Source organism: Mobula hypostoma, chromosome 27 (assembly GCF_963921235.1).
Source record: "Mobula hypostoma chromosome 27, sMobHyp1.1, whole genome shotgun sequence".
NCBI classification, from domain to species: domain Eukaryota; kingdom Metazoa; phylum Chordata; class Chondrichthyes; order Myliobatiformes; family Myliobatidae; genus Mobula; species Mobula hypostoma.
In genome coordinates, this window is record NC_086123.1 from 32,996,678 (window position 1) to 33,024,219 (window position 27,542).

A 27,542-nucleotide genomic window follows, 5' to 3' on the forward strand; every position below is an offset into this window, starting at 1 on the left:
TCAGACAGAACAGCATACAGCAGAGGACAATAAGTATTCACCATAATATATTACATCTAAGGAGGAGAGGTTAAGGATTTTGGATTTATACTTGCTCAACATTAGAAAAATGATAACTGAATGAAACATAAAATTGTTACAATATTTCTCCTGGCCAGTGATGTCTAAAGCTAGCAGTCAAAGTTTCAAATCAAGGGGGTGACAATAAGAACAACAAGAATTCTGCAGATGCTGGAAATTCAAGCAACACACATCAAAGTTGCTGGTGAACGCAGCAGGCCAGGCAGCATCTGTAGGAAGAGGTACAGTCAACGTTTCAGGCCAAGACCCTTCGTCAGGACAACTTTGAGGTGACAATAAGAAGTAGTGATAAGATGTGCTTCATACATCAAAGTTGCTGGTGAACGCAGCAGGCCAAGCAGCATCTATAGGAAGAGGTGCAGTCGACGTTTCAGGCCGAGACCCTTCGTCAGGACTAACTGAAGGAAGGTGTGCTTTTTGTTTCTCCAAAATGTTTGGAATTATCTACTGTCCTACTGTGCTTTCATCTGCCTTGCTGCTACCTAGAAGAATTACTCGAGTCACTTTGTCACTGCATCAGTTCCTGTAAGTCAACTTATGTTCAGATACTCCTGCACCTAGCGTTACAATCAGTCTATGTATACAAGCTAATCATATGTACATACGGCCACATTCACCACTAAGCACATCTTTCCCTCCCCCCAGCTCTGCTTTCCGCAGGGATCGCTCCCTACGCGACTCCCTTGTCCATTTGTCCCCCCCATCCCTCCCCACTGATCTCCCTCCTGGCACTTATCCTTGTAAGCGGAACAAGTGCTACACATGCCCTTACACTTCCTCCCTTACCACCATTCAGGGCCCCAGACAGTCCTTCCAGGTGAGGCAACACTTCAGCTCTGAGTCAGCTGGGATGATATACTGCGTCCGGTGCTCCCGACGTGGCCTTCTATATATTGGCGAGACCCGACGCAGACTGGGAGACCGTTTCACTGAACATCTACGGTCTGTCTGCCAGAGAAAGCAGGATCTCCCAGTGGCCACACATTTTAATTCCATGTCCCATTCCCATTCTGATATGTCTATCCACGGCCTCCTCTACTGTAAAGATGAAGCCACACTCAAGTTGGAGGAACAATACCTTATATTCTGTCTGGGTAGCCTCCAACTTGATGGCATGAACACTGACTTCTCAAACTTCTGCTAATGCGCCCCCCCTCGTACCCCATCTATTATATATTTATATACACACTTTCTTTTTCTCTCTGTCCTTTTTCTCCCTCTGTCCTTCTCACTATACCCCTTGCCCATCCTCTGGGCTTCCCCCTTCGTCTTTCTCCCTAGGCCTCCTGTCCCATGATCCTCTCATATCCCTTTTGCCAATCAACTGTCCAGCTCTTGGCTCCATTCCTCCCCCTCCTGTCTTCTCCTATCATTTCTGATCTCCCCCTCCTCCTCCCACTTTCAAATCTCTTACTAGCTCTTCTTTCAGTTAGTCCTGACGAAGGGTCTCGGCCTGAAACATCGACTGTACCTCTTCCTAGAGATGCTGCCTGGCCTGCTGCGTTCACCAGCAACTTTTATTGTGTTTTGCTTGAAATTCCAGCATCTGCAGATTTCCTCGTGTTTGCAGTTACTTGTACATTGTGTTTTATAGGATCATTTCTGTATTTGTATTTATTGCGTTTAATGCGCATCAGATCTAGAGTAATAATCATATTGTTCTTTACAGTCATGAAGTGATTCTTGATCTTGAACTTAATCTTTGAAATTTAAGGTGCCTTTTGACATATTTACTTTTAAAATAGTTTTGAAAATTATTTAAGTCTATTTGATACACTGTAACAACCTCAGACTACAACACATTTTAAAATTGTTCAAATATCCTAGACATTGACAGGCTGGTAAAAACCTAATTTGTGGGTGGGGACTTGCCAAATGTCTAGTACCACTTGCAGCAAGCTCAACTTTTCAGCCAGCTTCCTGATTGTTTAATAAATGCATGAAACTGAAATGTTCAAATTGGGATATTTGATACCACAATTCAAGGACTGTTGTCAGCAAGCTGATGTGCAGGAAGTCTCAGGACCCTAGGTTTTTTTTTCTTTATATAGGGGGTGGTGACCAGGGAATACAGTGGGAAAAACAAAAAACAACTAATTCTTGGCAAGAAGCTCAAAGGGAGGCCAGGCAAGCAAAAGAGCACGCTTTGGGCAATTAGTTGGCCAAAGCTCACTATCGTATCTCAGAGGTGAAAGCTAGTTTGAGAAGATTAAAGTAATTCATCAATAATGCAGGAATAAAGAGAGAAAGTAGAATATCAACAAAAAAAGGCCAGGGGGTAAAAATCTATGCAAGTATTCTAAGTACAATCAGGTAGGTAAACAAGAGCCACAATCTCAGCATCTATTGTTTAAATTAATTTCCTGTGAGCAGTAGGAAGAACTTTGATCTTTTGATTTATAGCTAACCTAATTTTTACTTGCTTGTAACTTACCACAACTTTATGCACAGAAAGCATTGTGGGTAACACGTACCGCACTGAATGGTGGTTGGAATCTCCATAGCACGCCGTCTCTTGTATAAAGTTTCGTCAGAAGGTGGCTGATTCCAGTTGGCCGACAAATAGCCAAATTCATCCCAGAATTTCACTATTCCCTTCTGTGCTGTAGGCCAGAATTATTTTGTTAACTTCGTAAGAGGTCATACTGTTAAGAAAACAATGGCTGTACTGCAATTAATCTTGCAATATGACAAAAAGGCTGCTGGATAACTATGTTTCATACAAGAACAGTTTACAAGTGTTGAGGACCCAGCTACAAAAAGGTCTTGAACAGCAGACTGAAGTAATAAACTGGTCACCTAAACACTCTTGTGATAATCACAAAGCAAAAGGTATAAACAAAAGGATGGAAACAGCAACAAAGACAGACGTTAGTATTTAATTTGGGCTAATCTTAATGAACAAATGGCACTGAACAGGGAGCACAGACTAAACTGGGAAAAGTACAGTTAATCCTGTACTCCAAAGCTAAAATGTCAAGATTATTACTATTCTGTTATAATCTCCATAACATACAGAATAAATGGTTCACTGAGGTCTCAAAAATTGAGCGTGAAGGGGATAGTTTGAACAATACAGAACTAGTTTGACTGACCACAGATAATGCCCAATGTCCTCAAGAAACAACTTAAGAAAAAAAATAAACACAACCAAAATCCCTGGAGAAAATTAGTTTCAAAAGCGATCTGGATTTCACTTAATAGTAACCTAACTAATCATAATGCAATTCTTGCTCCCAACCCAAAGCAGGCCTTTCATCTTTGCATCTCACTTCACAGACAATAATCAAAATATCATCTTTAAGGAAGGAATGGTCTCAGGGATACTTGGGAAAAAAAAGAACACCTAGATTGCAAAGGAGGTTGCATGTTAATCTGACAGATGAGCTTAGATAAAGTGAAAACAAACAGTTTCTTTGGTCAATAGGTCAAACAGCAAAAGATATAAATTAAAAGTGACTTGGTAGAAATAGCAAAGGCACCACGAAAAGGGGAAAAGGAAAATTTCACAGAAATTTACTTGGAAGTAGAGCTATTAGCAACTTCAGAAAGAATCTGCCCTTTCAAATGGTCTTGACTGCACTTCTCTAGCCTTCATCCCAACCACGATATCACTGCCCAACTTCATGTACCTTCAGGCTTTCCCTTCGTCATTATGATGTCATATTCCATTTTACTGATCACAGAGCTCAAGGTTGAACTTAAACAGCTGAGGTCATTAATGGCAGTAACAGACCAAACAAAAAAGCGTAGACAGTAAAGTGCGGAGTATCGGGATTTATATCAGCACCCAGCAGTCAATGTATCAGTTGTGAGAAAAAGCTTTTTGCAAATGAGGCAATGAAACTATCCAAGCTCCTTGAACATTTGAAGAGAATAATACAAACAAGAATGTGTTTTATTTTCATTCACTTCATGAAAACTTTCAGAAATGAAAAACACTTCAAACCATGGTTGCCAGCACTACATAGCCTACCTGCAATGGTCTACATGCTTTATGCATTTCATTGCTCACTGCTAAATCTAGAAAGCCCCATATAATTGCAGAACTGATTCTGCCAGCAGTAAGGGAACTTCTGGGCATGGATATGCATAAGTCAACAGACCAAATAATTAAAGCAATTTTGTTCAGTGACAACTCTATTCAAAGATGAAGTGTCTGAGAATGTGGAATACACATTATGTAACATACTTAGAACAGAATTTGCTCTGCAGTTGGATCAGTCGACTTACTTCTCGGTTATGTTCACTTCATAAAAGATGAAAGCACAGTTCAAGAGTTGTTACTTGCAAAGGGACTAGAAATAGACACAAAGTCAATATTCGGATTGTTGAGCAATTTTTTTTAAAAAGAGAAGGACATTCAGCTCACCAACATTCTTGATGGTGCACAATCTGTTGAAAAAAAAAGCTGGACCTAATATGTTTACCATTCACTGCATTAATTTACAGACGTCACATCGCAAAAAAACCTAAGTGACTGGCTGCACAAATCATTGAATATTGTTATCACAGTGGGAAATAAAATCAATTCCCATGCTCTCTATTCTCGCCTCTTTCAGGAGCTTTGTGTTGAGAATAATGAATAGTTTAAATGCTTGCTGCTGCACACAGATATCAGATGGCTCTCAAAAGGAAACTGTCTGAGAGGCTTTTATGCACTTTTTTGAAACTGTGATAAAAAGCTTTGAAGACTCAAATGCTTCATTCAGTAATAAACTCAAGAATATTAAGCATGACATTACTTGTTAGATTTACTGTCAAAGTTTAATGAAATCAATCTTCAACTCTAAGGAAATTATGTGAATCTTATCAAAGTCAAATCGGTCATCTCCACATTTCAGTCCAAGTTAACCCTATTTAAGTGCAACATTGGCCGTTGCAACCTTTTCCAATTTCTGAGCCTGAGTTGGAAGAGAATGATGATCTTGACCAGATGAATGATCTTCAAGTATACAGTGCCCACTTGGGTGAGCAGTATAAAGACTTGCCAGAGAGGTTTTAGGATCTTCTCTCCATCCAAATTCCAGATAGGGTAAGAAATCCTTTCCTGAACACTTGTAATGGGGAATTAACAGGAAGGATGGAGGAAGAACTGATCTCTCTACAGAATAATTTGAAGCTGAAGACACAGTTCAAAAACAGATCACGGCTTTTGGTTGTAGAACAAAACCCCTGAAAGCTATCCTGCACTGTCAAAAAAGGTCAAGATGTTCTTTATTCCAACCTCACATTTAGTGGAGTGTCATTGCCCAAGTTCTTTCAAAGTAATGAAACACACTCCAAATTACTGAACGCGGGGATCTGAGATTCCTTCTGAATGACATTAAGCTTGATGTTGAGAAGCTGATATCACTGCACCAAGCCCACTCATCTCTTTGAAAGATTTTAAAAAAAGCAATGAAGTAGTGAACAGTTGGACTAATGCAGGCTTTAAAATTGTTATGAAAATTTATTTTTCTGTAATTAAATATTTTTACTTGTAGCTTTAAATGGATCTAAATAATTTTTGCAATTATTTGTCACTGTTTTGAATTTGCAGTCCAAATTTTCTTTCATTGTGCACAATAAATCAAAATTCTTTCTAGCTTTTATGTAATGTCTGGAAAAGGAGAGGGGATGCTGGGGGATGTGGTCTGGGAGCCAAGGGGGTAGTAATCCAAAAAGGTTTGGAAACCACTGGGCTAGACTGAGGATAAGGATCAAGCCATCTTCTTTTACTTAGCAAATACCAATTGCACAACAACAGAAGAAAACGTGCTGAAGCTGTAGATAAGCGATAGGGTTGTATTGTTAACTATATGAACTAAATTTCTGCGTCAAGCCAGCTCCTTCACCATCATCAGTGTGTAGTTTTCAAAACTGTGCAAGAAAAAACATGCACCTAGAAGCTCAAATGAGCAGACAGACCAAGTTTGACATCCCTTCCTTACCTATGCCAATATCTTTCCAGTACTGCACCAGGTGGTCTCCCATGGCTCTCAGTAGATGCCGATACTCCTTGGCATCTGCAAAGTCCTGCTTGTTGTGAGTGGGCTCCAGAACCAGGTATGGGACATCTACCACACCCACTACTCCACCACAGGCACTGGTGATAAACAAAACAATTAAATATTTTGCAGATATTATTTCCCCTTTTCCGTGACATTTTTATCTATACTTCAGTCACTTCCAAAAACAACTCTCCTTTTACTATAAATTCACAAATCACCACCTAACTTCCTCTTGTTCTACACAAGCTTGACTTGGCTCACCACCATGACTGCCCATTCCAAACAGAATTGAATATGAAATCTGAGAGCTGATTTGCTCCTTACACAAATTCACTCATCACTTTCTCTGCACTACTAAATCTCTCCTCCTACCAGTGTACACCTTGACTCACTCCACGCTCAATGGTAGTCCCTTCAGCCATTGTTCTCTGAAAGCTCCTCCAATTCCTCTACTCTGGAGCACTATCCCCATTTTTAAGGCCCTTCTCAAAAAAATTATGATATTTTTAGTGCAGTTAACAAAAGCCATTTCATGCACTTTAGGCCATTTAATACTTGTGACTTGTCACATGAATAGACTGCATCATACAGGATAGAAGAAAATAGAGAATGCTTACACACAAAGTGGACACAGGAAATTTTCAACAAGATATTTGATTTGCATTTCAGCAATTTATTAGACTGACACTGACAGAAAAGTTAGTGTATTTAGGAAGTGCTAAAAGTTTACAAGACATTTACACCATATACACAGAGAATTCGCAGGATACTCACACTCCTCCTTCCAGCTGGGGACCCACTTTCTCATACATTTTTATGAGACGGCTGCAGTTATATATAAACATTCCATCCTGGTCACGGTGCTCAATATTCACACCAAAAATAAAACACATCTCCTTTGGCTCCTTCAAAGCTCTACAAAAGTTAGAAGTTAAGATTGTTTACTAGAGATCTTCCTCAGGCACAATGAAGGAGGAATTTTCTTTACAATTAGTAGTTGTTTTTTTTAAAAAGCAACACCAAGGCATCACTTTTCCACTGCTTTAATTCGCCACCATCTCCCATTCCCTGCTCCGTTCCACCTTTGTTTTTCAGGAACTATAAAAAAGGATCGAGTAAGAAAGTATAAAGGACAAAGAGGTTACTTTGCTTTTAATCGGACCACCACAAAGATGGTAAATGGAATGCCAGGCATAAAGGTACCTGGTGTAAAAGCAATAGAACAAGGATTCATATTTCTGCGTAATAATCACTGATACATGCTATTTTCCACACAGCCGACAAAATAACCTCAAATTTGACCACCATGCAGAAAATGAATAACTTAAACACGTTTTTATTGCTCTCACTTTCATACTCCATATATTAAATTCTATTTAAAGACAAACTGTTTTAATAGAGATCTTCCTCAGGCACAATATACTGTATAAACCACAAAAACAAAGCCCGTGAAAGTGAAACCATGTTTGAGAGATTAATGATTGAGTTTGTAATTAGCAGAATGGAAAACAGCTACTCAAGTTGATATGGTGTTTTTAGACTATTAGAAGTCCTTGGATAACATGTCATATAAGAGATAACTTAATAACTTTAGAGTGCACAGTTTTGGAGGAAATATATTGGGTCAATAGATATCAATCAACATACAGAAAAATAGACTTAGGAATACGCTGGCCTTCCAGTCAGGGGGATGTGTCTCATGTGGTGACGCAAGGATGCCCAGCTGCTCACAATATATGTCAATGAGGTGAAGGGACCAGGTGTAGTGTGCTGATAATAAAAGGGTGGCTGACAGTATGGTCCTTCAGAAGAATGTAGAGAGGGGATATGGAGAGGTTAAGAATGGACAAGAACATGCCCATTGGAACAAAATGCAAATGAAGTGTGTAAACTATTTAAAAAATCTAATATCCATTCTCAGCAAAAATTTGAAAAGCAGAGTACTTTTTAAATGCTTGACTCTGAAGGGTACAAAGAATCACAAAGTTAAAGGCAGGTACAGCAAACAATTGGGAAGGAAAAAAATACTTTGACTACTACAGTACAAGAGAGAGTGGTCTTGCAACAATTTTGTAGCATCCTGGCGAAAGAACGCCAGGAATACCATACGTAGGTCTAGCATCTCTCTCAAAGGAGAGAGAAATCAAGAAGTTACCTTTAAACTACTTCAAGATCTACTAATGTTAATTAACTGCAAAGTTAGAAGAGAATAAACTGGGAAAAAAACAAGAGGGCTATCAGCTTCAAAAATACAGTTATTGAGGCAGAATCTCCCAGAAGATCATAAAATATGCAAACCATACAGGAAAAGCACATCTGACTACAGAAAATTGCACTTCACACAAAAAGAAAAGATGAAGAATATAAATTATTTTTGTTAAGTAAAAGCAAAGATAGCAGAACCAGCTAACATGGACCTGATTGCCAAGAGAAGGGGGCAGGAAGGGAACTACAAGGTGGGGGAATTGTCACCCAGCTGCTCAGCAAGGAACTAACAAAACTCAAAGTAGTTCCAGATATCCAAACGCTGTTGGGCAGACTATGTGAGACCCTAGCAGTCTAATTCAGTCAGGTTCCCAGTTGGTTAGATTAGCTCAAAACAATCAGCTATTTCCCTGTACGTCTCCATTACTGGCTGCCTTATTTTCCTTCTACTTTTACATCAAATCAATATACAGTATTCAACATGCAACTCTGTTTCTGCCTCAATTTCAAAGGCCACTCAATTAAAAAGAGTCAACACCCTTACTCAGTAAGTGAGCAAATTTGAACTTTTACACCATCTGCAATTATTAGTGAGCATAACAGCAGAGCTTGATGGGGTGAATTCTTCACTATCTGTCCAACAGCATCTCTTTGGTAGGAATGTGCCAAACATTGACAGCTCCATCTGATTATTATTGTAACCATTAACAGCAATTTTATTTTAATGATACAATATCACACTTCACATACCACTAAGACGCTCTCTATGAGCTGACAAGATTGTCTAAGATATCACCTTAGCACAGCACGGGTTAAACCAGAGGCAAAAAGTACATCACTTGTGACAGTGACCAACATAGTCTGAGCATTTTGCTGGGGGTAGCCTGCAAGTGTTGTCACTCAATAATCCTAACTTGCACATCTTTAGAATATGATGGAAACTGAGCCACTCAGAGGAAACCCATGCAACAGGGGCAATATACAAACTCCTTACAGACAGTAGTAGGAATTGAACACAGATTGCAATCGCTAGTGCTGAAAGAGCATAATGCTAACCGCTACACTACTGTGCCAGAAAAACATTAGAGAAAGTTCACCAGTTTGAATCCTGGGATTGGGTGGGGGTTATCCTATGTTTCTGCCTTGAGATGATACATCAATTTAGCACAAGTACAAAGTCATATTTTAAAAATGGATCCTTTCCAAAGCTGAAATACAGAACTAGCACAAAATCACAGAAGCCTCTGAATTATGAAGATGTAGAATAGTTAGAAGCATCTTTTTCTGAAACTTCAGTGATTTAGAACAGCGGTCCCCAACCACTGGGCCACGGCCCAGTACCAGTCCGCAAAGCACGTGTGACTGGGCCACGGGCCGCGAGGAGACGATATGATTTGGCGACATGAAACAATATGAGTCAGCTGCACCTTTCCTCATTCCGTCACGCCCAGTGTTGAATTTTAATGCACGCGAGGTCGTCAGTGACCCAAGACGTGCAAATGGGTCCGTGACCCGTTTGTGAATGTTTCCGGTGAATCTTCCATGTCAGCGCGGGAAAAAGATCAACTCCTTGAGCTCCCACTGATTCAGCGATATTGATGTGTTGCAATGATTTTATACATTCATACGAGGAAAATATGCGCTGTGTGTTTAATATTCAAACGTTACTTAAAATGTTATGATGCTATTGACTTATAATTCAGTTGTCCCCAACCTCCGAGCTGCGAAGCATGCAGCGGTACAGCGGTGGCTGGGACACACCCAGCACATCTTTAAGAAAAAAGCCAAAATAAACAAGCTAATTGATTAGGTGCCACCAGACACGTAAATGTCGGCCCAGATCAGAGGCGATCAGAGGTTTGGGACCACTGTTATAATTGACTAGTCACTATGTACATGCAAGGAAAACATGCGCTGTGTGTTTAATATTAAATTCGTTAGATAAACCCTTTTAGAAATGAAATTGAGTGTATTAGCCACTTATCACCTATATTCCGGTCGTGATTAACATCTACCCCGCCCCAGTCAGCCGGTCCGCAAGAATATTATCAATATTAAGCCGGTCCGCAGTGCAAAAAATGTTGGGGACCCCTGATTTAGAACAGAAGAGCATTAAATTCAGATAAAATCTAAGGTTTGAAGTGAGCAAGTAAAGTTGTTCACACAGATATATCACACTGCGATGTGAAATTCTCTTCCAGGATTTGAGGTTGAGGCAGGAGTTATATCCACACTTAAAATCTGGCCTGATACTTACCGGAGTTTGGCTTCATGTATTCGCGTCTTCACGTCAGCTTCTCTTCTTAGATTGGATGCAGCATCCTGAATCTGTCGCACATGAATCTACGAAACAAAGCAATCTTGAAGTTGTAAGTTACAAATTTTCAGTTAAGGAGGAAAGTAGAAAAAAGTTCCTGTAACTTCTATACTTTGTCCTGCAAAGGAAGGTACTAAAATGACCAGCTACTGCATTTGCACAAACTACACAAGATACCACCATTTTAAACTATACTACCAAGCTTTTCAAATTATACTTAAGATTGTTTAGGATTGAATACGAGTCACTAAACAGACAATATGAAGCTTAAAGGCATGCATCCAGCAATTTAGACTGTCTTACAGAAACTTGAGAATAACCAACTACATTAGATTCTGGTTAATTGGACCATTGGTAAATCAAGGCAGTCACTTATTTGGGACAACTCTTAGAGCAAAATCTGATCAAGAAAATGGCCAGGATTCCCTTCGTTTAGTTGGGACACTATGCTGCTTAATTGAGACAGGAGACCATTGTCGAACAACTTCTAACTAGCGTCAGTCATGTGCACTTACGTGGCCATGAAGACGCTACACTACACTTAGAAAGATCAGTTTTTAAAATAGCGTCAGTTGCGTGTGTTTCTGTTCAAAAACAAGAGAAAATCTGCAGATGCTGGAAATCCTCTTTATCACTTAGTTAGTGAGAAATAAGCAGTAAGACAATTCAGAACTGTTTTGCTCACTGTGGTTTCAAGCAATCAGGTGTGGAGATGTTGGAAACAGTTGGGAGTCAAAATGAAATAATTTTACTACATAAACAAGTTTGAAGGTATCAACAAATATCTTGAATGTTACAATGAAACTGAAGATTTGAAGATGCAACCCTTAAAAGCATTGTATGACGCCAGTCCATTATTTGCACTAGTGTCTGCGCTAATTTTGTTCATTTACAGTCAATCAAAAGAACACGGCAGTGTACACTGGATAAATTCCTCTATAACTTGCTTAAGGACATGCACAAAGCACACTGGGCAACTTTAGACAACCCGTCATCCACCAGCATCAGGCAGCACTGGCAGGCAGCTCGGAGGAAAGTGCAAAAGGTAATACGGGCCATACAAAATGAGTGGTGGACTGAAAAGGCACATGAAATCCAATCCTTTGCCGATAATAATGACATGCATAATTTTTACAATGCTGTCAAAACCATCTATGGCCCAATAAATCGATGCGTTACTCCCCTGAAAACAGCAGACGGTCTAACACTTCTGAAGAATCCAGAATACCATTCTGCTGAGATGGGCTGAGCATTTTAACACTCTGCTTAATCAGGACTCTGACACAGACCCCAGCATCCTGGACGAACTGCCTGAACTTCCTCCTATTCACAACCTCAGTCTACCACCAACCTGCCAGGAGGTTCTATCAGCTGTCCATTCCCTTAAGAACAAAAAGTCCCCTGGCACTGACAATGTCCCTGTTGAGTTACTGAAGAAGTACGTGTGTAGGCGCACCCTCTACCAGTACATCGCCAAGGCCTGGACTGATGAGAACATCAATGGAGAAATGCAAACATTGTTGTCAATTATAAGAACAAGGGTGACAAGGCCATCTGCGACAATAGTAGGGGCATATCACTCCTTTCTGTTGCTGGAAAGGTCGTGGCTAAGGTGATGCTTCAGAGACTCATCAGCAACGTCACCGAGTCAATGCTGCCTGAATCGCAGTGTGGATTTAGGAAGAACAGGAGCACGATCGACATGATCTTTAAGCACCATAAGGATCAGATGAAGAATGCTTTAAGGAAGTGCAGGATCAGACCCGAGGACCTGGAGGAGGTTGCTGCTGACTGTACCACTTGGCGACAGCTGTGTAGGGATGAGGTTCGTATTCTGCAGATGGAAAGAACAATCAGAAGACAGAAGAGAGCCAGGAGAAATGCAGCCATGGTTGCCGCCACTATTACATATACATGTCCCACCTGCAATAGAGCTTGTGGGTCCAGGATAGGACTGTATAGTCATCAAAGATCTCACCGTTAAAGGAGTGGACCTCGTCATCGGATTTCGATGGACAACTGAAGGAGTAGTATTGGTAGTGTTCTAATTTGTTCTGTATTTCATTTAAATATATAATCTGTCATAGTTAAAAAGTAATTTGTCTTTTTTTATACCTTTTTAACTATTTCCATAAAAATTCTGCTAATTGGAGCAGCTGCTTAATTGGGTCAAAATGTACTTGTCCTGATGTGACCCAATTAACCGGAATCCACTGTATTTCAATCTATGGCGTACATATACGAATCCAAATGTGTAAACTACATATTCAGGCACAGCTTGTTAAGAGTAATTTTTGGGTTTAGGTCATTAACACTTAGTAAATAGTAAATGGCTTCAGCCACCAGTCTTCTGTTCCTTGATAATGCATTTCCTAAAAGCTGTGAGTATCAGAATCCCAGTCCATTTGTAACAATGCATTTCCTAAAAGCTGCGAATACCGGAATACCAGTCCAGACACTGCTGGCGTCAGTGGGATGGGTGTAATCCGGAGGTGTGAAGTTTGTATGTGCAGCTTCAAAAGAAAGCATTGTCTATATTTTGTAGATATGGAATTGTCCTTCATGTGTGTAGCAAATAAATATTGAGCCCAACGTTAGGCAGCAGACCTTTTCCACCGTAAGGGTCTCCGTCTGTATGATGCCTGCTGAACCTTGTTTTGTTGAATAAAGAAGCTGCTTTGTATCTACCAGTAACTCTCTCTCTCCAGTGATTTCACTCACGCAACAACACAGCAAATAACATGATATATTCTAACTTGACTTAATATACAAGTCCAATGAACTTACCCTAGATTCTCTGCTCAAGTCACCACCCAACTTCAATTCCAAAGACCGTGCTTTGCTCTCTGCTTCCCGTGACTTCTCCTCAGCTGAGAACAACAAAAGGATACAGGACATAATTCCACCTACACATTCCCTTAGCCTGACAGCACCAGCATTTAGAATTTTTAAAACTAAGTACTAATGTGTAAAACAAAATGCAAGAGATCTCCTTTTTAATATGGAATTTTCAGACTTCCTCTTTCACAACTGAAAATTGCTAGTTTTGTACAAACCATCTAAGCCAACTCTCATCTCCAGTTAAATGAGTTGACAAAATAAGATTTTCACTTGTGATGCTGTGGAGCCCTAAAAAAATGCATATTACTACTTTAAGTACTTTGGTATTTCCTTGATATGGTACTGAACGAACGGACCAAAGCTGCATAGATTATAAATGTCCTTTGTCTTACTTACAAATTACTCTATGGGCCTAGCCCCTTGCCATGGCAAATTGCTTTAGCCTTCTGACTAAAAGAGATCAGAACTGTGTGTCTTGTCAGGTGTAAAGCCATGGTAATGTAGATTTTCAAATTGTTAAAGTCACGATCTTCAAAGACCCTTTTCTCAATCAACTGATCACTTCTCTCATATGTACATGTGTATCTCTCTCTCTCACCACCCCCCCACCCCCGCAGCCTCATCCATCTCCCTCCATCACACATACATACATATACACACACGCTATCTGTACAAAGTCCTCCAAGTCCAGTGGAATGATGAGGGAACTATCGCACAGCAATAAGACAACACTGTGGTTCCTCAAGTTACATTCAGTCAGCTTTCTAAGGCATGCGACTCCATTCATATGTCCAATAAGACTCCTGAAACTGACACTAGTCAAAGTCCTGTTATATGAAGAGATTAGTGGGCAAGAAGATTCAACGACATTTGCAAAGGCTCTTTGAAAAAACACGACGGCCCCACTGACTCCTGGGAATCTCTGGTCCATGTCCACTCAAAATGGAGAAGGAAATGAGAATCATGAGCTCATACAGTCGCTCACAAAACCACTCACCCACTTGATCTGCCTGGCCCCTCCTACTCCTGCAGTTTCCACATTGGCCTTACCAGTCACCAAGGCAACCAGAACCAGAATGGAGGCTTAAAATACCTTGCTTAAATATATTCCTTTAACTTACTGATTGTTCTTACTTCATACCAAGAAATTGAGGGTCAGGGATTGTAGAATTTTCTATTACAAAATTAACTTTCAAACAAAAATGCTAGCAAATCTTCCTTATACTGTCATCAATTATTAACACTAATTAAGAGCCAGGGGTTTCAAATACTGTCCTAATGTTCCACAGATATTTTCTGGATGTACACTCAAGAAACCTTTGAAGATTGGAGGCCACTACCAGCCTAAGAACATGCACTGTCCAGATTTAAATGTGTGTAACAAATAGGATGCTGAAAAGCATTATTCACTCATAGAGCTGAAATATGTGGGAAGTATTATCCATAATTAAAGCACAAGGCAATAACGGAGTAGAGAGGATGTGAAAAATTCAGTAAATACTGATCATTAATCTGTTTAATTTCATTATCAAATATATGCAGATATGCCCCTCCACACTGCTACATGAATGTCCCATAATGGAAGTTATATAACTGAGTACCATATCAAAACAGAGTAAGTACCTAACCATCCAACACTGACCTATGCAACAAAATCTAATACTGCAAAGTCATTCATAGCCCAGTCAACCATGCAAAATTACCCTCACAAATCTCTGCAATCTGCTAACTAAATTAAGGGACCATCCCACAGACCTTCAAGCAAACTGCATGAGATATATGTACTTGCAGAATCTAATTTTACAGATGCCCTTTTCCCACTAAACATACCTATTTTCATCAGGTGCTCGGCTTTCTTCACCTCTTGTTCAGCACGAGTTTTAAACCGATTTGATGTATACTTATACATCCTGTGAAGGAGAGAGAAGTTGAAGCATGGACAGAACACACCAGGCATTCCCAACCTAGGGTCCATGGACTCTTCAGTTAATGGTAGGGATCCATGGCATAAAAAAGGTTGGGAACCCCTGGTCTACACATAGATCCAGTAAAATCCAATTTGTAATTTTAACACGCAATTTTGATTTCAGTTTAACCACGGCATCTTGATTTCAAAACATCACTGTTTGCCATTCAAGCAGGATTGGATTTTCAACCCATCAGCTTAACCTCAATTTCCCATTCCTCATTCATCACATCTTGTGCTTTCCTCGACCTACTTAAATGCTGTTGTATCAGTCAAAGTTACAGGTTCAATTTTCACTCCAGAAATTTTCACTTCAGAATACAAGGATGTCCTTTTAGAACAGAGATAAGGAGGAATTTCTTTAACCAGAGGGCAGTGAATCTGTGGATTTAATTGCCACAGAATGCAGTGGAGGATAAGTGACTGGGTACATTTAAAGTACAGGTTGATAGGGTCTTGTTAAGTTCTTGATTAATAAGGGCTTAAAAGGTTATGGGGAGAGGCAGGAGAATAAAATTGAGAGGGATAATAAATCAACCATGATGGAATAGTGAAGCAGACTTGATGGGTCAAATGGCCTAATTCTGCTCCTATCTCTAATATTCTCACAAGTAGATATACAAGAGCAGAATAACACTGTACTGCCAATACCCCTCTCCCCCCCCACCATGACCAACCAAATACCCACTCATTCCATTTTCCTGCTAGTAGGAATTTATTATGTACAACATCACTGCCAAATGTTTCATATCACAACACTCGGTGGACTGTAATTCATTTACTGTGGAGCATTTGAGGACATCATGGATTCAAGTACATCTTTCAGAAAATAAAGGTACCTTGGTTTAAACAAGCAGCAAGACAACCGTTTTGTCCGGACCTTATGACCCTGAATAAAAATTCTCATTCTAGGGTCGATGTACAGGACAGCTGTGTATGCCCTGAAAGAGCGCCGCTCTGGTTTTCTGTAAAATAGATATATTCATTTAGCTAAAGTCAAAGTTTCTAAAATTATACAATGACCTTTAGTGACCTGATTTCTCCACATTTGAACCTTGATCTCAGCTAGCCAATGCAGCTTCCAAGGAGAGGAACTACATACATACTAACCCTTTCAGCCATCAAGTCGGTAGACTTCAGAGATCACAACCACAATAATTGCCTGATGTCCCTTTGTAGTAAGGGACTGTTTGGGGCGGGAGAGCATCAAGACGACAAAAAAGGCAACAAATTTATTAATTTTATTGTTTATCTATTTGAGGTACAGCACAGAATAGGCCCTTCAAGCTGTGCTGCCCAATAATCCACGATTTAATTCTAGCTTAATCACAGGACAATTTACAATGACCTGTCAATCAGTACGTCTTTGAACTGTAGGAGGGAACCCACGCGATGACAGGGAGAACGTACAAATTCCTTACAGCCAGCAGCAGGGATTGAACCCGAGTCACTGGTATTGCAAAGCATTGTGCTAACCACTATCCTACCATGCCACCTCAAACGTCAAAGTAACTTGCCAACTTTTATACTCAACACTGATAGCAAGCATGCCATATGCCTTCTTTGCAACTCTATCCACAGCACTGCCTCTTTCAAGGAGCCACGGGCGTACCTTAAAATCACACTTGTTCAGATTAAACTCCATCTGCTATTTCTCAAGCCCATATTTCCAAATGATCTATATCCTGCTGTATCCTTTGACAATCTTCCACACTATCGATAACTCAAGTCGTCTGCAAACTTACTAATGAATTGACTAAATTTTCATTAAAGTAGTTTGTACACCACTGGTCATGAACCTCCTGTCAGGATAATGCCCTTCCAACACTACCCTCTGCTTTCTATGAGCAAGCCAATTTTCAAACTGAGTGCGCATCCCATGTGCTTTAATCTCTTCAATCAGCCTACCAGAAAGTTTGTTGAATGCTTTACTAAATCAATAGACAACATCCATTACACTAATTACCTTTATCACATCCTTAAAAAAAATCAGAAGTCTGTAAGATATGGCCTCCCATGCACAAAACCATATTCTTCCTAATAAGTCCATGATTTTTCAAGTACAAGTAAATCCCATCTCTAAGGATCTTCAATAAGTACCTTACCACTGATGCAAGGCTCACTTGCTTATTATTTGCTGAATTATCCCTAATTCCCTTCTTAAACAAAAAAAGAACAATGGTATTTTCCAATCCTCTTATACAAGGATCTTAGGCCCAAGCACTCTCCCATCTCATTTCCCTCAATAAACTGGGATAGATCCCATCAGATTCTGGAGACATATCCTCCCTAATGCTCTTTAAGCACCCAGCACAACTTCCTCTTTGATATCAATAATGCTCTAGAATTTCAACATACTCCCTTCTCCGATCACGATTTAAATATTTTTTTGCTGAATCTGATTAGAAGTACATACTAGTACCTCACTCACCTCCAAACTTAAGTTCTTGACAATGACCCTGAAGGACCTACTGTTTCCCTGGCTACTTGTTTTTAATGCTTTTCTCAAATGCCTTGGGACTGATTGATTGATTGATTTATTTAGACTCAACAAGGAATAGACTCTTCAAGCTTAATCGCCCAGCAGCCTGATTTAACCCTAGAAAAATCATGCAACAACTTTCAATGACCAATTAACCTACTGACTGGAAGGTCTTTGGACTGTGGGAAGAAACCAGAGCACCTGGAGTAAACCCACGCAGTCATGGGAAGAATGTACAAACTCCTTACAGCTAGCGGCGGGAATTCTTAATTCCATTCAACAAGGACTTTTCATGGCTCCGTTAGCCTCCTTTAAGTTCTTTCAAACCATTTCATAGCAGGTTTCATTACTTAAGTCAAATAGCATCCAATTTATTATAAATTTTATTCATTGGAATTTTCCCCAAATAAATCATGTACATAGCCCCTTACTAATTACTTACACGCCTTCAAGTTGTGGTCCTGCCATTAAAATGTCAGTAGGATCAGAAGTAACATCCAATTCTGGTTCACCATCATCCATCAGTTTAAGGTTATAAACTATCACCAAAGTCCCTGCAAAGTATTCAAATAGTACAGAATGCAGTAGAGAATTGAATGCATATATATCACTGTAACATCACTGTAACATTCATCACAAACACTGAAGACATTCTAAGAGCTATTTTAGCTTCAATGATTCAATCATTATTTGTTTTAGTTTCCAAGTCAAGTATATTCTAATGCTATGTTCTCACATGCATCATATAACTTTAAAAATGAGTGAGCCAAGTGACCCTTCAGGGTGATCAGCTGCTCAATAATAGTCATAGTCATAGTCATACTCATACTTTATTAATCCCAGGGGAAATTGGTTTTCGTTACAGTTGCTCCATAAATAATAAATAGTAATAGAACCATAAATAGTTAAATAGTAATATGTAAATTATGCCAGTAAATTATGAAATAAGTCCAGGACCAGCCTATTGGCTCAGGGTGTCTGACCCTTCAAGGGAGGAGTTGTAAAGTTTGATGGCCACAGGCAGGAATGACTTCCTATGATGCTCAGTGTTGCATCTCGGTGGAATGAGTCTCTGGCTGAATGTACTCCTGTGCCCACCCAGTACATTATGTAGTGGATGGGAGACATTGTCCAAGATGGCATGCAACTTGGACAGCATTCTCTTTTCAGACACCACCATCAGAGAGTCCATTCCATCCCCACAACATCACTGGCCTTACGAATGAGTTTGTTGATTCTGTTGGTGTCTGCCACCCTCAGCCTGCTGCCCCAGCACACAACAGCAAACATGATCACACTGGCCACCACAGACTCGTAGAACATCCTCAGCATCGTCCGGCAGATGTTAAAGGACCTCAGTCTCCTCAGGAAATAGAGACGGCTCTGACCCTTCTTGTAGACAGCCTCAGTGTTCTTTGACCAGTCCAGTTTAATGTCAATTCGTATCCCCAGGTATTTGTAATCCTCCACCATGTCCACACTGACCCCCTGGATGGAAACAGAGGTCACCGGTACCTTAGCTCTCCTCAGGTCTACCACCAGCTCCTTAGTCTTTTTCACATTAAGCTGCAGATAATTCTGCTCACACCATGTGACAAAGTTTCCTACCGTAGCTTATAGATTACCAGCAATCCTATGCCTCAACCCTCTTTCTCATGTTAAAAGGGGAGGTTATTCAACTCATCGAGTCTATGTCACTCTCACAGGTGTGTCATCAATTCATGCATTATTTACTTCTCTAGTGCTCAGCCCATCAACTCCTGATTCACCTACTACCGAACCACAGTCAGGAAAGGTTAAAATAGTCAATTAACCTATCAACCAGCTTCTCTTTATCATGTGGAAAGAAACCTGAGAACCAGGGGGAAACCCAGAGTCATAGAAAGAAGGTGCAAACTCCATACAGCGCTGCCCAGAGTCAAAGTCAAGCAGAGGCAAGTTGATGTGTCATTCTCCCACCCAAACCCAGTGTCCAAAAATATACCAATCACAGCCCTTAATATATTCAAATGACTATGCAGTCGCACCCACGACTTCAAACATTTAAAACTCTTCTTTTTTATCCTTCATCCTAGGATTTACCTCAAAGTTCCAGACCCTCCAGCTAGAGAAAACCAGTCTCTACATCTACCGTCAATCTTAAAATAGACACCTACGTCACAATGAAATCAACTCTCATTAATCTTAGCTCCAAATCAACTTAGGTCAGAGTTATTTCCCTTCATTCAAACTCTCAATCCAGTATCAATCAACACTCCTCTGACTCCAATAAAGGTATATTCCTTAAATATGAAGACTTAAAGAGTATACTGCACACCTGAGCTCAGTATTATCTCAGAAAAACATCCTTGATCTCATACAGTCCATGCCTGAATACTGTCTACATTCTGTTCTATGTTGCCTGGGGCTACTTCATTTGCTGAGAAATTCTATGTCCATTTCCACTCTGTTCTGAATGGACTTGAACATTGTGCGAACATCTCTATATGTACTGGGGGGACACAACTGAAGACGATTGTGCCTCCCCTGACAAATTCCTGCAGCATTGTCTTACTCTTACTAATTGTGGCAGGACATGTTGTTGTTGTTGCTGCTGATAATGGTTCACAGAGGCTCAGGGACTCCCAGTTCGGTGCTGCCAGATCTGTTTGAAGTCTATCCTACGACAATGGGGGATGTTCTCAGCTTTTTGTGCCACAGAGACTGCGCAGTGGTCACTCCACCAGCATTTAATGGACAGATGCATCTGCCAGAGTGGACAAGGTTTAGCCATATTGTTCTTTAATAACTACCTCCATAGCTCTAATCTGGGAACTCTGCTCTTCAGTCCACAGCCAGCTTACTCAATGGTGATGCTACCGACCCATTCTTGATGATAATATTGAAGTGCCCGAACCTAAGAGTACACTCTATGTCATTGCTACAATCAATGCTTCTTCCACATGTTGTTCACAATGGAGAAGTACTGATTCATCAGTTGAGGGAGGACAGTGGGTAGAAAACAAAAGGAGATTTAATTGCAAAAACAAATTGCTGGAAGAAGTCAGTGGGTCATGAAGCATCTGTGCAAGAGAAGAACATTTGTTAATGTTTCCGATGAGACTCTGCATCCAGAATGGGGCTCGTGACTGACATGATTCCATGGCACTTCATAGAGGTAGAGCCATATGTTGAGGACTCATTTGTTGTTGCTTTCTAAAATTTTCCCCCACCGTAAAGTTTTTATTTTCCCTGGCAAAATTATATTAATTTAATTCATACATTGTCCACTTAAGCACACCAATCAAAGCAAGTTTTTGAAGTAAATAGTCAAATACAAATTCAATGTATTTCTTCAGTTTTATATTTGATACCTTTAGATACAAAGCTAAAAGTGCTGTGTACATAATGTGCTACCTCCATTAAATGTCTGTGTAGCTCAACATGCACTTTCCTTCTTTAAAACCACCTATTTCCTTCTATTATCCTTCCAGAACATTTGATGGCTCTGGGCCTGTATTCACTGGAATTCAGAAGGATGAGGGGGGAAATCTCATTGACACCTATCGAATGCTGAAATGCTCCGATATGGATGTGGAGAGGATGCTGGGGGAGACCAAAACCAGAGGATACAGCCCCAGAATAGAGGGAAGTCCATTCAGAGCAGAGATGAAAAGCAATTTCTGGTGGAATTCACTGCCACAGGCAGCTGTGAAGGAAAAGTAACTGGGAATAATATTTAAGGCAGAGGTTGATAGATTCTTGATTAGTCAGGGCATGAGGGATACAGGGAGAAGGCAAGAGACTGGGGCCGAGAAGAAAATGGATCATTCATGATGAAATAGCAGAGCCGGCTCGATGGGCCAAATGGCTAATTCTGCTGCTATACCTTATGGTCTTTCTGAATATATTTCTTCAGTTTTCTGTTCAAGAGCATCTTCCAATACTAGCCTACATTTGTAGTATTAAATGTTCTTCTGAACCTGCCTCCAAACTGCTGTTGCCTCTCTATTACCAATAACCATCCCACCCCACCCTCAAAAATAGATATCCCTTTGCACTTCATACTTTTTCACTGCCACATGCTTGGGTATCTTCTTACTACATTTAACTCCAGGAAACTTTTTTTTTAATTACCAGGCTCTTTTTTTTTAAAAAAAAAGACCCCACCAACATCATAGAAATGTGAGGCTAATAAGTAGAAAATATAAATGACTTTTCCCCACCAGGGTAAGTAATTTGAGCGTTCTTTACCATTAGGAATGAAAGAACTAATGTACAAGAAGTGTTTTATGGTTCTAATTCTGAACTTGCAGGAGCTTAGAAGAAAGGGAGGAGATCTCATTGAAATCTGTTAAATATTGAAAGGCCTAAACAGAGTGGATGTGGAGAGGATGTTTCCTATGGTGGGGGGTGGGGGGTGGGGGGTCTAGGACCAGAGGGCACAGCCTCAGAATAGAAGGACATCCCTTCAGAACAGAGATGAGGAGGAATCTCTTTATCTAGAGTGTGGTGAATCTCTAGAATTCATTGCCACAGCAGCTATGGAGGCCAAGTCATTGGGTGCACTTACAATGGAGGTTAACAAGCTCTTAATTAATAAGGGCATCAAAAGTTATGGGGAGAAGGCAAGTGAACGGGGCTAAAAGGGAAATGGAATGGCGGAGTAGACTTGCTGGACCAAATGGCCTAATCCTGCTCCCAAGTTTTATTATATCCAAGGTAACTTGTATCAGAATCTTCAACCATTCTGTTATTCACCTCCCTATCTCTACATTTTAATGACACCATCCATATACAGGGGTAAATTTCTACATTCACACTGCCATCTCTTTGCATATCATGTGCTTTTGGAACATTTTTTTAAAAAGCATTTTGTTCTGATTGAGCCAGAAGTTCTTACAGTGAAAAATGGGAAATAACAAAAGCCATTGTTTTTAAACCAATACCATAAGAAGCTGCATGCCCACGAGCAATTCCATAGTTTTTCATGCTCGCTCTCCGCTATGGCCCTATCTGACTTTGTAATGAGCTTACAAGCTCATGTCTGCTCATTAAGTTGCACCCATTTCCAGACCCAAAACTTGGCTTAACAAATTCTATAATTGCTAAATCCAACATCCAATTATTTGTGAACACTAGTTTTGACCATTCTAATGCACTTACTGTCAGCTTTTAATCCTCCACTGTGCAGAACCCAACATATCAATTTCACCTCCTGTCAACTGTAAACCAGCCCCATTTCCCAGCCCATCAGCACCAGAGGCTTTGCATTCTCATTCTATTCCAATAACTCAAAGTTACTACCTTTAACTTCGATCCCACTTCCTGCCTGAAGTTCATAACTACATCTATAAAGTATTTTGGGCATACTACGCTTTAAAAAAAAAGCTCTATAATTGTTGATAGTGAATATAAAAATGCCCTTACCATTATTTTCTTTGATTTTATCAAACTGTTCCATCACCTCTGACTCAGACTTGAATGGTGAATATTTGTAGATAAGTTCTGTTTCAATGGCAAATTTCTCAGGATTATCAGTCATGGGCTCTCTTGTTTTGGAATTCCATGTAGGAAGTGGAACAATCACCTATTTTGCCCCCCAAACAAAAAGAACACACAATTAAAATGAAGAAACCATGGTTAGTACATTCAAGCCGCCACCACCACCCACTTCTATACATGTGGGCCATAACTCAGCAGATATGAAGGATTTCCTTTTTAGATGACATATAATTGAGGAAAACCTCTGAGATTCCTTCCAATGTTATTCTGTCTCACTCTAGCTGACAGTAGCCATATTAAAACTGTTCTCAGCCCCACAAATTGGAGGCAGGGAAAAAAATGTAGCGACATGGAAAACAAGTCAAAACAGCTGAGTCACCTGACAGCATTACTAATTGGATTAAGTAACTCATGAAGGGTGGGGGAAACAAAGTGCACTGTAAAATTTATAGAAGAACTTTAACTCAAAGGAGAAACCAACCTCATCAATCCCTTCCTCTTCATGAAATGTTCGCGAAAGGAAAACACAGGACATGGTATCCTCTTTCTTTGTGAATAAAATAAAGTCTCTGCCTATTCGCATTGAGCCACTGAAGAGGATGAAAACAAAATATTGACAGTTTACAGAAGTTCAAAATTACTTTCTTACGTACCTAATAATTTTAATGTGCATTATTAAATTATCCTCTCAAAGTTGTTGCTACATAATTTATGTTAGAATTACTGACTTCCTATACACCTTGTGAACTGTTCACACAATAAATGATCTGTGGTTTATCATGATGAACATCTGGAGGAAATTCAAACAATAGATTTGTGATGCCTTACTTTACCGTGGCTTTGCCAACATGTATAATTGTACGAAAGCCATAGCAGCCACTATATTCTGATCTTTCACGTATGTCAACTGAGTCGCTACTCAAATATAGTTTTCCCATCGTGGAACATATTCTAATGACACCCTATAGCATAAATGAAAGATAACTAAAGAAATCCCTTTATAACTCACTCCTCTGCATCTAATATTTTAATTTTATCAACACTTTAAAGGTTCAATTCTTTTACGTAATTATCTCCAATGTCTCTGTAATATTCCTGATCTCTGGGCCTACCAATGTTACATTAATTATGCTTCCCTCAACTCTAGATTTTAATTTCCACGCTGTTGCCATATAAATGGAGCAAATGTTATCTGCACCATTTATATCAATTAGATATAATGACTATAATTAACATTCTAATCTAACTTTCGCAAGAAACTGTGTGGTTCTAGAGTTGAAAGCACTCCATAATGGCACTGAACTGAGAACTCTAGCAACAAGCAAAAATCCCAAATGCAGTTTTGTTATGGTGGATTCTTATTTCAATATGATAATATTTCCAAAATGATTTTATTCATCTTTAGTGCAAAAATCAAAAGGAATGACCTCAAATTATCCATGGCACATCTAGCTTGTCAATTTTATCTTCAAATTCTTCCTTGGTCTTGTTCATCTTTTCACTACAACATCTTACAGCTTTGTAAGCTCTATATGTACCATTCACTGTCTGGCTGTCTAGGTACCATATCCGATGCACACTTTGGTGACCATGGTTTTCCATATAGATCTATCCTTCGTTTCTTGGATGACTTCCATTTCCTCAATGTGTAGCCACCTGGCTATGTTTTTGATGTACATAAGCCGAGGTCTTCCTCTAGGTATACTCCCCTCAATCTTTCCAGAGAGTATGAGTTTTTCTAGTTCATCTTTCCGCATGATGTGTCCTAGGAATCTGAGTTGTCTTTCTCTTATTGTTGGTATGAGTGATCGAACTGCTTGGGCTCTTCTGAGAACTTCTTCATTTGATGTGTGTGTGGTCCATGATATTTTTAACATTCTCCTGTAGAACCATAATTCAGCTGCTTCTAGTCTCTTTTCTATTGCTGGAGAAATGGTCCAGCATTCACTTCCACAAGTCAGGATAGAATAAATGTAACACTGCAGTATTCTGTTTTTAGTGTGCATGCTCATCTTTCTGTCTGTTAATACAGTCTTCATTTTTTGGAAAGCTTCTTTCGCCATTCCTATTCTGTATTTGATACCTGTGTCGCACCTGCCATTATTTGTTATTAGGCTGCCAAGATATTTGAATTTGTTGACTTGTTTGATGTTTGTATTTCTGATCTTGATCACACATTGTGGGATGTTTGTCTTTCTGGAGATGACCATGCTTTACTATTACCATTACCATTCACTACTTTATTTTATAGCTCTTTTTGGATCGTATTACCTTTACACAGCTACCAATGATACGGCCCTTAGCTACTCGGACCCTTGTTCATTAAAGTGCTGATTTTTTTCTCACCACTTCAATCCTTTGTTTAAACCACGGGTTCCCAACCTTTTTTAAGGCATGGATCAATACCATTAAGCAAGGGGTCCATAGACCCCAGGCTTGGAACTTTGGTTTAAACTGAGATTGCATCGCTCTTCTCACAATGCAATTCCACAGATGGCCATTTATTATATAATACAGTACATTAACTTCTATCTGTACAGTAGCTTTGCTGCACTTTTGCAAATTTGAGGTTTACAATTGCAAAATTTCTGAAAATTTTCATATCAATTGCTGAAACCAACACCAGCAAACTTTATCAAAGTTTTTAGGAAAAATCTTGCTTTAAAACATTTATCTTTCCCATTACTTCAGTATTTCTAAAATAGTGTAAAGCTAAAAATGGGTATTAATCCTGTAAAATTACTTCCCCTGCAGGTAGCATTATTCATTTATAAATTACCCCAAGAAAATTTCAGCAATGTTTTGCTGTGGACAGTTAACTTAAGAAAAGGAGACAAATCTGACTGAAATTGGAAAAACTTACGACTTGAGCCCATTTCCATACTGTCCAATCTGAGTGGATTCTGGGGTTCTTTTGGCAGACTTTCCAAACTGGATCACACTGGCAGCTTCATCTGTTGGGGAGGAAGTTAAGTTAAAGTCCTTTGTGAAAAAAATAAAACATGCCAAATATTTACTTCATACTGTATAATAAATCTCTGTCTTGACTCAGCACTTAAAAGAACAGTACCACCAGATTCAAAACAGTCAGAAGGCAACAAGTTGCAAGGGTAAGGAATACACACTGAATAGAGTGCAAGCACTACCAGCTACAATTTGCATATGCTTTTATAACCAAATCCAAGTAATTGCAATGCAATGTCTTGCAGAGCAGGATGCTTACATATGCATTTTCTCATCATTCACCAAGATTTGCCATGCCATCACAAAATCACCAGGGCTTACCCAAGTAGTAAGGGACATCAATCAGGAAAGCCTTACTACTTAGAGGCAGAAACTGTCAGGTGTGATGTCAAATGTCAGTAGTCTGGAGATAACCTTAACCAAAGAAACAATTAAAACTTGTACACTGCTGCAGCTCGACAACCAGGCAGACTAAAGCCAGCAGCAGCACAGAACATTCATTAAATCAAAATACACAAAATGAAAACCAAGATGCAACTGAATAGATTAACTGATTTACTGTACATCATTATTTGTCCACCACATTCAAAGCAGCAATTCAGGGGTCCCTCAAACTCCAGAGGGATTTTTTTTTTGCATTAATTCTTCTACAAATTCCATGTGTCATTTCTGAGGAGGAAGACCTTAATTTTTATGATACATTTTAGCAAACTCTAAATTTTACATATAAGCCTGAATTCTGATAAATTGTTAATTGGAAAGTGGCACAAATTGTCACTTTACAACTCTACAGTTATCATCTGCCTCTCAAATGAAATGTAAGGAGCTATGATAATACTTTGCAAAGAGATTTATTCTATGATATCTACCCAATTTTTATCTGTAATCAATATTTGTTGAAAGAAAATTGTGCTCGTTACATCGCTATATTTGGAAGCTCGCTATGCACCTATTGACTGGCATATTTCTTATAAAAAATAATTCTGCTTTAAAAATATTCTTAAGTTTTGAAACACTTTGCAAAGCCTTTGGATTCAATAAAAATACTGCATAAATGCAAACATCATTTCACATTAGAAGCCCAAAAAGATATTTGCTTAATTTCTGCCCATAAAATTCAATGATGGAAATCATAATTTAAAAAAAATAATTCTATCTGGTGACGATACTTAAAAAGTTTGCCAGCAATACTAAATGGAAGTCTGTTCT

General features: G+C 39.4%; 1 protein-coding gene across 1 annotated transcript in view; it reads right to left on the reverse strand.

The window, feature by feature from the left end:
- morc2 (MORC family CW-type zinc finger 2) overlaps nucleotides 1-27,542 on the reverse strand; it is a 104,426-nt gene that overhangs the window by 38,343 nt on the left and 38,541 nt on the right. The window contains exons 5-15 of the mRNA XM_063034173.1: nucleotides 26,233-26,323; nucleotides 23,851-23,959; nucleotides 23,295-23,454; nucleotides 18,328-18,439; nucleotides 16,243-16,368; nucleotides 15,268-15,347; nucleotides 13,384-13,466; nucleotides 10,537-10,622; nucleotides 6,849-6,989; nucleotides 6,015-6,169; nucleotides 2,556-2,684 (exon numbers count right to left, since the gene is read on the reverse strand). Coding sequence (XP_062890243.1) covers nucleotides 2,556-2,684; nucleotides 6,015-6,169; nucleotides 6,849-6,989; nucleotides 10,537-10,622; nucleotides 13,384-13,466; nucleotides 15,268-15,347; nucleotides 16,243-16,368; nucleotides 18,328-18,439; nucleotides 23,295-23,454; nucleotides 23,851-23,959; nucleotides 26,233-26,323 — 1,272 coding nt within the window. The remainder of the gene's footprint in view (nucleotides 1-2,555; nucleotides 2,685-6,014; nucleotides 6,170-6,848; nucleotides 6,990-10,536; nucleotides 10,623-13,383; nucleotides 13,467-15,267; nucleotides 15,348-16,242; nucleotides 16,369-18,327; nucleotides 18,440-23,294; nucleotides 23,455-23,850; nucleotides 23,960-26,232; nucleotides 26,324-27,542) is intronic.